The sequence below is a fragment of the Sparus aurata genome, chromosome 8 (assembly GCF_900880675.1).
Source record: "Sparus aurata chromosome 8, fSpaAur1.1, whole genome shotgun sequence".
Lineage (NCBI taxonomy): Eukaryota > Metazoa > Chordata > Actinopteri > Spariformes > Sparidae > Sparus > Sparus aurata.
In genome coordinates this window covers 34,637,200-34,651,076 of record NC_044194.1, presented here as the reverse complement: position 1 = coordinate 34,651,076, position 13,877 = coordinate 34,637,200, and the positions used below count along the sequence as shown (strand labels likewise).

Here is a 13,877-nt window from a genome sequence, read left to right as displayed (position 1 = left end):
ACTGCAGACAACAGTATGTATTTTGTAAGGTCAGCTGCAGAACGTATGTAAACTCAAAAGAAAAGTATGCGATTCAGAATGCATCCGCAGTTTCTAAATATGTGCTTTTTGATAATTTGGCAGTATTTACATAGCACACAGACCTACTTTATTAACAAAAAAGACATCTCCCTTTCTACAGTATGGGACCTTTTAAAATAAGGTACAAGGTGTAGGACAAAATTAATGAACACAAAAAACACAATTTCATAAAAAAAATAAACATAATCCAAACTCTTCATTCCAACCCCCTCTTCGTGCAAAGGAAACCACATCAGAAAATACATTTTACAAAACACAACAAAATTTTAAGCAGCACAGTGGCATTGCCAAAAAAAGAAAAAATTCCCAGGAAACAAACAGCATTGAAGGAAAGAGGTTTAAAAAAGGTTTCAGTCTGTCAAATTTAAACTGTATAATTATATGATTATATAATGTAATTTCTGATGAAATCATATTGAGATTGGATGCACGTTGAACAAAAACCTGCAAAATGAATGTGACGTAATGAACCTTCACTATATCAGCCTTTATGCACTCTTGAAGTAAATGTCAAAAGCCAAAGTTTGGCAAAAATGTGAATGTCCTGCCTAGTAGATAATACTTCAGCTTGGTTCCTTTAGTGCCACCTCCTCTTCTTCTCCTCTTACCTTCTGCATATACGTTCAGGCTTTATACAGAATGTAGTTAGACATACAATATACAGAATTTCCTGCTGTGCTAATTGCAACAACTATTACATTTATTTTACATCTCAAATAGGCCACATTTTGTCATGCTGTTATGGTTAGCTTTGCTTTTTTCCTAATTCATTTCACTTTCCAGATAACATAAAGAATACTTCACCTGGTCTTATCTTTGTAAGTTTGACATATCTTTACAATGTCCCAGAACTGTGGCTGCCTTGTCTTTTATTGCCACCATGCTGTATTCAACAGTCATCCTCCACAGAACATGATAATGATAATAGAGAGAGAATAGAAAACCAGTATGCCTGGAACATATTGTGAATTATGCTAATAATGTGAAGGAATATCAGTCATACCAAAATACTGAACAAATATTGGAATGTTTACAAACACATTTTTAAGACAGATTAGAATTTACAGCTATTAGTACGCAATCCAAGTTGCCTACAGCACTCACCTGTATACCAGCCTCAGTTTCTTTACTACTATACTACCTGCCCGCACTCAGCTCGGTCTGCATACCATTATGTTTTCAACTTTTTCATTAAGATTGCCTTTTTCTTAGTGCTGTATCGTAGGAAACTGCACTTGTTTTAGTTACTTAAAATCTTTCACCTCTCATCGAAGAGGCTTCTTCAGCTCAAACTAACTGGAGGGGAGTTGTAGGCTTTAAACTCTGTGGGGTTACAAAGGTAGTAGGAGGAAGAGGAGATGGTGGTTCATGCTGTTCAATACAGCCAGGACTGCACAGATTTCAGGTCAAGACTCTGCTGTTCACTTACATCTAAAGGAGAAAAAAAACATTCATTTGAGGACAACAATGTAAACATCTTGTCCAGAGAAGACAGATGGTTTGAAATAGGAGTAAAGGAAAACATCTATGTCAAACTGGAACAAACAGAGTTTAAAAGCCTGTAGCTCCCCTCCAGTTAGTTAGAACTGAAGAAGCCTCTTGGATGAGAGGTGAAACATCATCAAGAAACTGAACAAAGTCCAGTTGGCTACGATAGAGCATTTAGGATTACCATGACCTGGATGACTGAGAACAACAAGATCCTCCCTCTCTCATCCCCATCCCCCATCTGCCTTTATCTAAAATGTATCAGCAGAAAGCCAAAAGCTGAACTTTTCTCTCTATATATATGTTTATATGTATATGTTGGCACATCACAAAATACTCAAAGCAGCAGACGCTGAGATATGTTAACTTTTAGTCTCTGGTATGGATCAAGCTCCAAAAACACTAGCAGAACATATGATGATGTTTAAACTCCCCGTCCCCAGTGTGTTATGTGTGTAACCCTTCTTACATCCCAATGGCATCATAACAGTTATTTTCCCAGACCTGACAGACTCTTGATCACAGACTGAAGATAATAAAAAACAGACCCAAAATAAAAACACAAATACTAAATTATGACACAACTCATCATTTTAATAATCATTAACAAGTATAGGTATGGATTTAGACTCTGTTCATAACTTTGTTTTTTGTTGCTTTATGTAGTTTTGTACGTATTCTGTGAGTGCAAGGCAAAGATAAACATGACTGTAGAAAATAAATTCTCTCCTAGGATGAGATGGAGGCTCAGGTCTCTGGCAGCACAGGGAGCTGAACTGAGGTCTGCTCCAACAAAAAACACACCATTCTTCACAACCAACCTGAGAGTTGAAAGACTGAATACACTTGTGTTGTTATCTCACAATATCTGATCATTTATAGGTCTTTATTGGGATCCTATCTGGTCCTCCTGTGATATGATGGACATGGCGATGACATATATGTTTGTTTGATGGAGTGACTCAAGCTGAAGTGTTCTGAATGTTACATACTGATGTGATTCCACAGAAATATGCGGCAACATGCAGAGCCTTAGTGTCCCATGCGTTAACTTAGAGATTCTAAAAGGACCAATGTAAAAACATTTTAACAAAGCAAAAGAAAAAAGACCATGTTCCCACATGGATGGTGTGACAGGTTTGGTTCTGTACCTCTTCTATTCATGCAGTTTACATTATGTTTCTGGCATAGTTGAAACTCTCTTATCTCATTTGATGATTTAGCTGATGCTAGCTGTGTCCCATTTTAGACTCACGTCCTATATACACAGGACTGGTATTAATTTGTAATAGTTTAGGAGGATGTCTTAGATTTGATTTGTTTGGCGTTATAGATGACATAGGCTAACAGGGACAGGAAACGGGGAGAAAGGGAAAACCATCAATGTGTCAATCCATCTTATTTGACTAGTGCCAATTCACACCAAGTCATTTCATGACACTTTCCAGATTGAGCAGGTTTAGGCCATACTCCTTGATTGATTAATTAATTAAATGAGATAGGGATGACATTCAGAAAAGGGCCACATGTCAGGTTTGAACACTAAGTGGCACAGTCTCTGTACCTGGGTCACATGCTCTGCCAGCTGAGCTGGAGTGCCACTGGAATGTCTTCTATTTTAATCTAAATCTGCCATGTTCATAATATGTCAAGTAAAAATTCCACCTCATATTACCTACCATAATTCACCAAACACAGGTCATGTGATAGTGTTAATCATGTGTGAATCAGCATGTCTGTGACCTGGGGTTCTATTTCTTGTTAAACGTCTCTCTTTTAAAGTCGGACAACTGAACAAATATGAAATTTTATTGTATCTCATAAGATGTTGAACAGCAGTCAACAACTGTGCTCTGAGATCAGCTATGTTGACATTTAAACATTATGAGAGAGAAGGTTAGGAGCAACAAATGGTTGTCATATTCAAGTACAGTCATAGAGCATCTTCTATATGATCTAAATGAGGAGGAAATGTGTATTTATGCCTGTAACACAAAACACAACACAAGCCTTGGCATCATAACCAGATGAAAATGTCCGTAGATATGAGTAAAATACAGAATTCTTTTATCCCCTGTGAATGTGCCGAATCAAACACAAATGTAAAGTGGTAATTTCTACATCACATACTAGTGGTAATACTCTTGGTAGTACTAGTCCCATGCAAATTGGGTCATGAATTTGAAGATGTGAGCAGATTGAATTCAAATTTTAGAGGCAGCCCAGTTGCATATTTCTCACTGCAAAGATGCAGATTGGCCCTGGGTGGTGCGAATTGAGGCAAAGAATTAAATGATTAAAACATGTTTCAACTTGAGCAAAATATGACCCACTAGCCTGCAGCTTTATGACTCCGGTTTGATCAATGCATGGAAATGACAAAACAATGAATCTGAAGCAAAATAAGTATGCTGGTAACTTTGTGACATCAGCCAAGGACGATATGTCAACAAACGCAGACAAACTCTACACACACACAGTCAGTATGTTTCTAGCTAGCTACAGCTAACGTCTGTACATTTGCTGCTTGGGTAATTTGGTACATTTGAAAAGATGATGGAAGTCTAAAATAAACTAAAACAGGTGTATTTGGGGACTCTTATTTTGTTAAGGGAAAAAAATATATTTTCAGGATGTTCCCCTTGAACAGGTTATGGCCAGCAGAGAGGTTTGTTCAGTTGTCATGAGAGATTCAAAACCGATCTTATCCTGGGCACCCTTGAATTTGGCCACTGAACCACTTGTTAAGTTTATTCATCACAAACAGCCAATATACAAACTGTACAGAAGTTAGCTGTACACAGCAGCTGTTTTTCTACTGGAAGGGACAACAATCACGCTTTTCTCAGGCCTCTTATAGCCTCCCAGTTCCTGGTCTCAGTGATGTCACAGACCCCATCCTCCTCTCTCTCCCACATGTCTGTTTTCCTCAGATGAGTGGATCTGTATGTATCATTCAGACAGAGGGGGCTCAGTTCTTTGGTCTGCTGGCTTTGCTTTCATTGTGTGCTGTTTAGAAATCACCTCTCCTCTCTCCTGTGTGCTGTTTCTCAGATCCACAGTGGCTGATACTGTGCCAGGGCCCCTCTCCTTATGGGACACAGGACTCACTTGTGGGTTTTCTGGGGGTGCGGATGTAGCTGGGATTGTGCTGGGGATCATTTCTTGGGGTGGTGGGGACACCAGCAGTTTTTCTACAGTTTTGGGCAATGCTCGGGCAGTGCTGGGGCTCTTTATCTGGGATGTGGGGGTTACAGGGGGCTTTTCCAGTGTTTGGGTTAGTGCTGGAGGCCTCTCTAGGATTGAGGGCGCTTTGTCAAGGGCTGCAGCTAGACTGAAGACGTGGGAAGCTGATACCTCTCGTTGAGTCTGAGTGGTAGAAGAGGAACACCCTGAGCCAGGATCTTCATCCCCTTCTGGTGAGAGGGGCTTGGTTTCAGCTACCATTCTGCCACAGCTCATCCTTTCCCTCTCTGCATTCAGCTCCTCATTCTGGATAGCCTCCTTCATTTCTTCAGATGTCTGTTTCCCTGTGTCACTGGCTGGGTGATGGAGAACACAGACAGATGGAAGAATAAGCTTAGATCACAGAAAGAAAGAAAAACAACAAACAAGATGAAGGTAAGAATAAAATAGAAAGTACGTTATAAGCACGACTGATAGACCTCTCTCACCTGTTTGAGCTTTTTGTGTTTCCTCCCTACAAGATGGATCTTCAGCGCAGGTGGGCAGATCCCCTCTGTTGCCCCGGAAACGGATGGGTGACCTCTGTAACACTGCCTTCAGCTCTAAGAAAGGTGGGAAACAACTTATATTTATGGCTGCATTAACCCGTATTTATCTACAAAAGATAAGTGAAATCTGTCAGTTTGAGAATTCTTCTGCACTTCGATGACCAAAAATCTATTATTGCACCTTAAACTTTGGTTACGAAATGGTCTTAATTTAATACTGATGCCTCTACATGGCCTACATAAGTAAACAAGACCATCAGCAAAATGGTTTATGTATACAATTATTCTTTTAGTTTCTCTGCCTTCTGCCTCCCAGCTGATAAAAGGGTTAAACCACCAGTAACAAAACCTGTTAAAGTGTGTACAGATGAAACTGCAGCAACCCTACAGGAATGTTTTGAGTGTACATACTGGCAAATGTTCCAAGATGCTGCTACTCAGGATAGCAACATCAGTCTTGAGGAAAATGAATGAAATAAAACCAGGCGGCCTGGTTGAATGGAGGGGTGAGGGCCAAAAAGCAGCCAATCACATAAACTGGTGACCGGAATCACAACATAAATGACTGAAACCACAGTGCAGTGACATCTGTGGATAACCACGATCACTCTAGGATCAGCATGATGGCAAATCAGAGGCAGTGTAGAACTGGTCAGGTGTGGGGCATGTTATTTGCATGGCTAAATGCTACATAGGGAACACAAAGGACAAATCTCCAGGTAGTGTGATGCTTCACTTGTGATCAGTCTGTTTGGTCTTGTGTCCATAGAGTGACATTCCCACACCACTGCACCACCCTGTGGTGTTTCTCTACACCACCGTGTTTGGTCTGAATGTATACTAAAGATCAGTGGCGGCTGGTGACTGAAAAAATTGGGGAGGACAGGAGGAAAACCAGTCCACGGTGTCATGTTATTTTATACAAGTCAACTATATAAAAAATAGCGGTTGCTATGGCGCCGTACTAGGTGGCAGCCTGTAACAGCAGCTCCCGTGGGTTTTTACGTTTTTTTCGTAGTTTTTGTTGTATTTGTGTTGTGTTTGTGTTCTGGTTTTCGCTGAACTTTTGGCGGCTCTTCTACGGAGACTGGGAGAGGAAAAACACCTTTCTTTTTTTTTCTTTTTGAACTTTTACGGCACTTTTTGTTATGTTTTTGAGATGTTTTTGCTAGCCCTAGCAACGGAGGGTCAGGAGTGCATCACTGAGTGCATTGTTTACACACGCGACCAGCTGATTGCGCTGTGTGAACCTGCACTGCTGCCCGGAGCCAGACCTGAGGTCCTGAAGGAGCTGCGGAGGAGACGCCGTGGCTGCAGAGCCGGAGTGAAACGGAGGGTGAAGAGGAGGAGACACAGACCGGCTGTACCGGCGATCGTCATGGGAAACGTGAGGTCTCTGGGGAACAAGACGGACGAGCTCGCCGCGCTGATAAAGGCTCAGAGGGAATATCGTGAGTGCAGTGTGTTGTGTTTCACGGAGACATGGCTTCACTCACACATCCCGGACCACAGCGTGGCCATTCCCGGCTTCAGCACTGTTCGGGCGGACAGGGACGTGATAAGCAGCGTAAAGAAGAAAGGAGGAGGGATTGCACTGTATGTGAGTGAGAGGTGGTGTAATCCCGGACGTGTTCACGTGAAGAAACGTCTCTGTACCCCGGACATTGAACTGTTGACTGTGGGGATGAGGCCTTATTATTTGCCCTGGGAGTTCACGTCCGCCGTCATTATCGGTGTGTACGTTCCTCCTTCAGCTGATGCAGCGCTGGCCTGTGACGTCATCCACTCCGCTGTTGCCCAGATACAGACGCAGCATCCTAATGCATTTATTGTCATCACTGGAGATTTTAATCATGTCTCACTGGACAAAACCCTTCCAACATTTCACCAGTATGTTGACTGCCCCACCAGAGACTGTAACACACTGGATCTGTTGTATGCAAATGCTAAGGATGCATACAGTCCCACAGCCCTCCCCCCTCTTGGAAGATCTGACCACAACCTGGTTCTGCTGACCCCTAAGTATATCCCCCTTGTTCAGCGGCAGCCTGTCCACACTAGGAGCGTGAGGAGGTGGACTCAGGAGGCTGCTGACGCACTACAGGACTGCTTTGAGTCGACAGACTGGGATGCACTTGTTGAGCCACATGGAGAGGATCTGGACAGCATGACCGACTGCATCACAGAATACATCAGGTTCTGTGAACACACCACCATGCCAACCCGGACTGTACGTTGCTTCCCTAATAATAAGCCGTGGATCACCAATGACCTGAAAGCCCTTCTTAACAAGAAGAAGAGGGCGTTCAGGTCTGGAGACAGGGAAGAACTGAGGAGAGTGCAGCATGAACTCAGGGATATGCTGAGGACCTGTAAAGACGCCTACAGGAGGAAGCTGGAGGCCAAACTCCAGCAGAACAATGTGAGGGATGTGTGGACTGGTATGAAGCAGATCACTGGGTGTAAGGTGAGCGGCAGACAGTCATCGGGCAGCCTGGAGAGGGCAAACGAGCTGAACAGATTCTTCAATAGGTTCAGCTCACAGCCTTCTGTCGTCTCCATGACACCTCCAGACCCCCACACACCCTCACTGCCCCAAATGCTTCCTCCCCTCCTCCCTCACTCCCCTGCTGTGAGCTCTCCTGTGCAGCACCTCTCCTCCTCCTCCTCCTCCTCCTCCTCCTCCTCCTCCTCCTCCTCCACCTCTTCCTTCTCCACCTCCTCCTCCTCCTCCACCTCCTCGTCCTCCACTGAAGACACCAGCAGCCTCCCCTGCATGACTGTGACTGCAGGCCAGGTTAGGAGACAGCTGGAGAGACTCCACCAGCAGAAGGCTGCAGGCCCTGACGGTATCAGCCCCAGGATCCTGAAGACATGTGCCAGCCAGCTGTCTCCTGTCCTACAACACCTCTACAACCTGAGCCTGGGTCAGGAGAGAATACAGGTGCTTTGGAAGACTTCCTGCCTGGTTCCTGTTCCAAAGAAGTCGACACCATCAGACCTCAATGACTATCGACCAGTGGCCCTCACATCTTACGTCATGAAGGTGCTGGAGAGACTGGTTTTGGCCAACCTGAGGCCGCAGATGAGAGCCCTGCTAGACCCTCTGCAATTTGCTTACCAGCCCCACTTGGTAGTTGATGACGCTGTCATCTACCTGCTGCAACGAGCCCATTCGCACCTGGATGGTGGAGGAGGCACTGTGAGAATCACATTCTTTGATTTCTCTAGTGCTTTTAACACCATTCAGCCACTGCTACTGGGGGAGAAGCTGCGGGTGATGGGTGTAGACGACACAATGATCTCCTGGATTACTGACTACCTGACAGGCAGGCCACAGTTTGTCCGTATGGGCAGTGTTCTGTCTGATGCGGTGGTTAGTGATGCAGGAGCTCCACAGGGGACTGTACTGTCACCTTTCCTGTTCACCTTATACACCACTGACTTTCAGTACAACACCGGGTCGTGTCACCTGCAAAAGTTTTCTGACGACTTGGCTGTTGTTGGGTGTATAAGTGAGGGACAGGAGGAGGAGTACAGGGCACTGGTAGACAACTTTGTGGAGTGGACTGGACAGAATCACCTGCGGCTGAACATCAGCAAGACCAGAGAGATGGTGATAGATTTCAGGAAGAAGAGGAAGACGGCTTTCCAACCTCTGTGCATTCTGGGAAAGGATGTGGAGGCGGTGGAGGATTACAAGTACCTGGGTGTTACCATCAACTACAGACTGGACTGGAGATCTAACACTGAAGCTGTTTACAAGAAGGGGATGAGCAGACTTTACTTCCTGAGGAAGCTGAGATCCTTCAACGTGTGCAGCAAGATGTTGGAGATCTTTTATCAGTCTGTGGTGGCCAGTGTACTTTTCTTTGCTGTGGTTTGTTGGGGAAGCAGCATTGGAGCCAGCGACACCAACAGACTCAACAAACTGATCAGGAAGGCTGGCTCTGTGATTGGCTGCAAACAGGACACTCTGGAGGCTGTGGTGGAGAGGAGGACACTGAAAAAACTGTTATCCATCATGGATAATCCTCTCCACCCTCTCCAACTCACACTGGTCAGACAGCGGAGCACTTTCTCCGGAAGGCTGCTTCAGCTTCGCTGTCGAAGCAACAGATACAGGAAATCTTTCCTGCCACAATCCATCACTTTATACAACAACTCTCTCACCTCTGCCTGACAGAGACCTCTGGTCTCTCTACTGTTTTGTTGTATATATTATTATTGTTATAGTATATTTTGCATATTTTGTTTTGTTGTATATATTATTATTGTTTATTGTTTATAGCACACTGTGCACTGTATATATACACTATGTATATATTGGATTCTATTTATGTGTTTTAAGTGTTTTATTTGCTGACCCACTACTGCTGTAACAAAAATAATTTCCCAGTCTGGGATCATTAAAGTAATTCTATTCTATTCTATTCTATTCTAATTAACCCTACTTTCTTATATTCAATGAAAATTAAGCAATAAAACAATGACTTACAAGACTTCTTTAAAAAACATTTAATTAAATGGCTAATATACAAGACAAAAAAAATACCAATGTGTACCCCAATGTGTACGAAACCTATGAATTATCTTTCTGACTGCTTCTCTCTGATTTCTCCGAACAGTTTTTTTTCTTTCAGAAATGTGCTTATATTTCCTTTGAAACCAATTCCAATATCGCTGAAAACTCCATATTTCTTGTCCGAGCATGGCTGGCAGTGAAAGCTGTAAAATACATAGAAGTATTTTTTTGTTTATGGTTGTATAAATGTGAGAATGAAATTTGGGAACTGTTATTGGACCAACCTGCTGTCAATCTTGTATTCTGGTTGCTGATTGGTAAGGGAGGACGTCCTCCCTTAGCGTGTCATTTTACGTGTCTTGGCCAATCATAGATCAGCATGAAAAAATCCTAAATGCATTGAGTGAATGGAAGGAGATCCCTCCCACGGAGGACAGAAGCCCTCCGTCCTCCTCTACCCCCACCTTCCTGCTCCCTGCTCCTCTCACAGACTGCTCTGTCTCCTCCGTCTGCAGCTGTCGCTGTTGAACCGTTTTAAGTTGATTTTCTTCGAAAGAAGAAACTTTTTTTTATGATATAATATATATATAATATTATATAAATGATACTGAGATTTGGTAATGATTTATTTCAACCAGTTACTCTTTCTTAAAAAAAAAATTGACCTTCCTCTTGCCTCTCAAAAATAGAGGAGGACCAACCTCCTCTGCCTCTATGGACGAGCCTCCTCTGCTAAAGATACATAGTAGGTAGGGCTGCACGATTCTGGGAAAAATGTGAATCACGATGTTTTTGGTTAGAATTGAGATCACGATTCTCTGGCCCGATTTTTTTCACAAAATGTTTATTGCACTGATGAACTTTAACAAAAAAAAACAAAAACATTGTAGTATGGCAGAGGCATACTACTATACCTCTGCCAAAGCAATGCTTTTTTTTGTTTTGTTGAAGTTCTATCACTGGATGAAAAATGATTTTTACAAAAGTAAAAAAAAAAAAATTGTCTCCAAGATGAGAGGGCATCCTTTTATCCCTCATGTTGTACAGTGTTTATTGGGGCCGTATCCTTGGCTAGGTGATATGTGATAGTTGCTGTGGTCGGCTTTCTAAAACTGAGGCGTAATATTCCTCCTTTTCCAAAAGCTGCCTCTGGGGTCAGCGTAAACATGTGACATGACGTGAAGCCCAAAGTGTAAAGCTTTACATTGCACCCAATTGGAGTTAAGAACTGGGTTCTTAGCGGGGGGCTTTTAATTTGAAAGTAGCCACCGTTCCTAGCTTGTCGCTACAACAACAAGCTAACACAACCATACAGCTAGAGATCCAGGAGACGCTAGCATCTCCCGGATCTCAGCGGCTGTCCAGTTGCCCATCTAGCAGGCGAGGTGGAAATAAGTGTACCCTCCGAGGAGGCAAATCGGCGAACCAAAACTGACCCTCAATTTGCCGCCCTCTGTCTAAAACCGCGGACCTAGCCGCCAAAAGGGCAGATTGGCGGCTTGCTGCCCCGTCTAAAAACAGCTTCTCACTCACTCCTTCCAAACACTCAACTGCAGGCGGGATTCCTCCACTGAATCAAGTGCTGCGTTTTGGGGTGCTTCAAAAAATCCGTGAGGAAAATGGGAGCATTTGTTTTTGATTCAGCTCTAGATATAAAATGATTCAGAATCGCTATGTGTGGAAATGAGATCAAGTGTATGTGTGAATCGAGATTGCGATTTTTTAACGATTTTTCGTGCAGCCCTAATAGTAGGTAAATGAAAATTCACAGGCTACAAATGCAGGAGTGGCTCCATCATGTGTGAGGCTACACAGCTGGATGAGCTGAACACATTTTATGCTTGCTTTGATCTCCACAGCAAAGACTCAGCTGTGAAATCTACTCCGCCGACATAGGACCGGCTCTTGTCAGAAACCACAGCAGAGGTTATATTAACTTTTATATTTACTTTGGATTTGGGGTGTCCTATAATATCAATTTATAATCTTCCATGCAATTTCTTTCCAGTAGTTTGAATTAGTTGTTTCATGTATGTTTTTACACATTTGTTCCCAATCTACTGGTGAGATATTACAAGGAATTTCATTTTCCCATTTGTTTTTTAAATTTAGATCCATTTGTTTATCTTGATATTTAGCTTGTATTATTTCAACTAATTTAGTTAAGAGTTTTGTTTCAGCACCACAGTCATATATCTTAAGCATGCATTTTATGATGGGGTTTATTTCTTGAACAGATTTCTTTTTTACGACATCTAAAAGATAACTTCTCACTTGGACAAATGGAAATAAATGAGTCTTGGGTAAACCATATTGCAACGATAGCTGCTCAAAAGATTACATTTCTTTATCCCCAAACATCTATCTACAAATACAAGGAATCTCTGTCTGTCTGTCTGTGTGTGTATGTGTGTGTTCCTCAAATATCTCTGCGGATCAGGATCAGACTGACCTGAGAGTTTCAACATGGCTGCTGCGTGGTTCAAGGGTGTGCAATTTCGCATTTGTGTGGACTGCAATGATACCGTTAATAAATTATTTCATAAATGCTTTATAAATTCCACGAGCATTGTCCACCGGAGCCACTATAGTCACATGCGCACCAGAGCCAATCACTGCACACCGTGGCCACGTGCGCACCAGAGCCAATCACTGCAGAGCCCACCGCGACCCCCCACCTTAAGAAACAAGCAGATTTATACCTGCAGCGGTGCGAGCTGGACCGGGATTTTGCCGGTGGTTCGGTCCCGTTCTGTTCTGTGCATCTAAACTGACTGTTGTGGATTAATGAGATTAAACGAGTCCGGACCGAGTCTGTTCGGGTCTGAGGAGATCCGGAGACGTGCGGACAACAAAGTGGAATCGGAATCTGTGGATGTTCGTGTGTAGCTAGCCGCTAGCTAGCAGCTAGCGGCTAGCTACACGGCCCACCTCCCGAGGCGACGGACCGGAAGCATCAGCACGTCCAAAACCGGACCTTGGGTAAATAATGTCCGCCACGCTTTTTCGCGAACATCGCCGTCACATTTGCTTTGTGTCTGGTGCAGGAAGAAACGGTAAAAACGGGCTTTTGTCACGAAAGTGTCCAAGCAGCAAGTTTGGTTGTTGAGGAACAGGAAGTTGTGGGATGGACCTAGGCGGATGATTGACATGCAACGACGGTCGGTGTGTGTGAGAGTTGAGAGATTTGTAACATTTAGCGTGTTTGGAGTGTGTAGTTAGTGTGTTATGTAGTGTTTGGTGTAGTGTATTAAGTGAGTAGTGGACTCGTTTTTTTGTTTAATGAGTCAGAATAATGAGGAGAAGCTGAATGTGGAGCAGGCAGTCCAGCTATTTATTCAGCTGGAAGGAGCTCAGGCAGACCTGAGCATTGCCTGCATTTAAATGTAAATAGTTACATATAACTTTGTAAATGTTTTAAATGTATGCACAAATTTAGATAAACAACAATTTATATTTGCATTATAAGTAAAATAAAAAAAATAAAAAAATGGTTTGTTAAACATATTTGTGGTTTTCACAGTAAAAAAATCTAACTTTTTCTACTCGGATTTCATGGTTTTTTTTTGTTTGTGATTTTAGGTCCATTGTGTTAATACAGTATGTCAAAATAAAAAAAATAACTGTACAGTCACACATGTGAGGTTGTGCTGAAATAATGACACCAAGTAAATAGCTTTTAAGATGAAATATAATGGCAAAATCAAAATTATAGCTGCTGCGCAGCGATGGGTCGGGTCCAGGCTATTTTTTGGCAAAATTAGGCAATTCTGAGCAACAAACAGGAGAATAGGAAGACAAGACAGTTGACAACAATGTTCACTTTGGACGACTTCAGGCTTGAACTCACAACGTCTGGAACCAAAGACTGTCATCTATCGCTCTGAGCTAATTGGCAATTGGCATTATAACAGTGGCTTGACAAATTGATTAAGCCAATCACTGTTGTGCAGGCAGATTTGAAACCACTGTAAAAAATTCAGTTATCAAGACAAAAAACTGAAAATACACATATTGCAGCATGGAGATGTTGGTAATTTGTTTTTAAA

At 42.8% G+C, this 13,877-nt stretch overlaps 1 protein-coding gene across 1 annotated transcript in view; it reads right to left on the bottom strand.

Moving 5' to 3' along the window:
• Window positions 1–2,142: 2,142 nt before the first annotated feature.
• The window catches only part of carmil2 (capping protein regulator and myosin 1 linker 2), a 115,280-nt gene continuing 103,545 nt past the window's right edge, over window positions 2,143–13,877 (bottom strand). The window contains exons 39-40 of the mRNA XM_030426976.1: window positions 5,244–5,357; window positions 2,143–5,111 (exon numbers count right to left, since the gene is read on the bottom strand). Of these exons, the coding sequence (XP_030282836.1) occupies window positions 4,522–5,111; window positions 5,244–5,357 (704 nt within the window). The 3' untranslated portion in view covers window positions 2,143–4,521. The remainder of the gene's footprint in view (window positions 5,112–5,243; window positions 5,358–13,877) is intronic.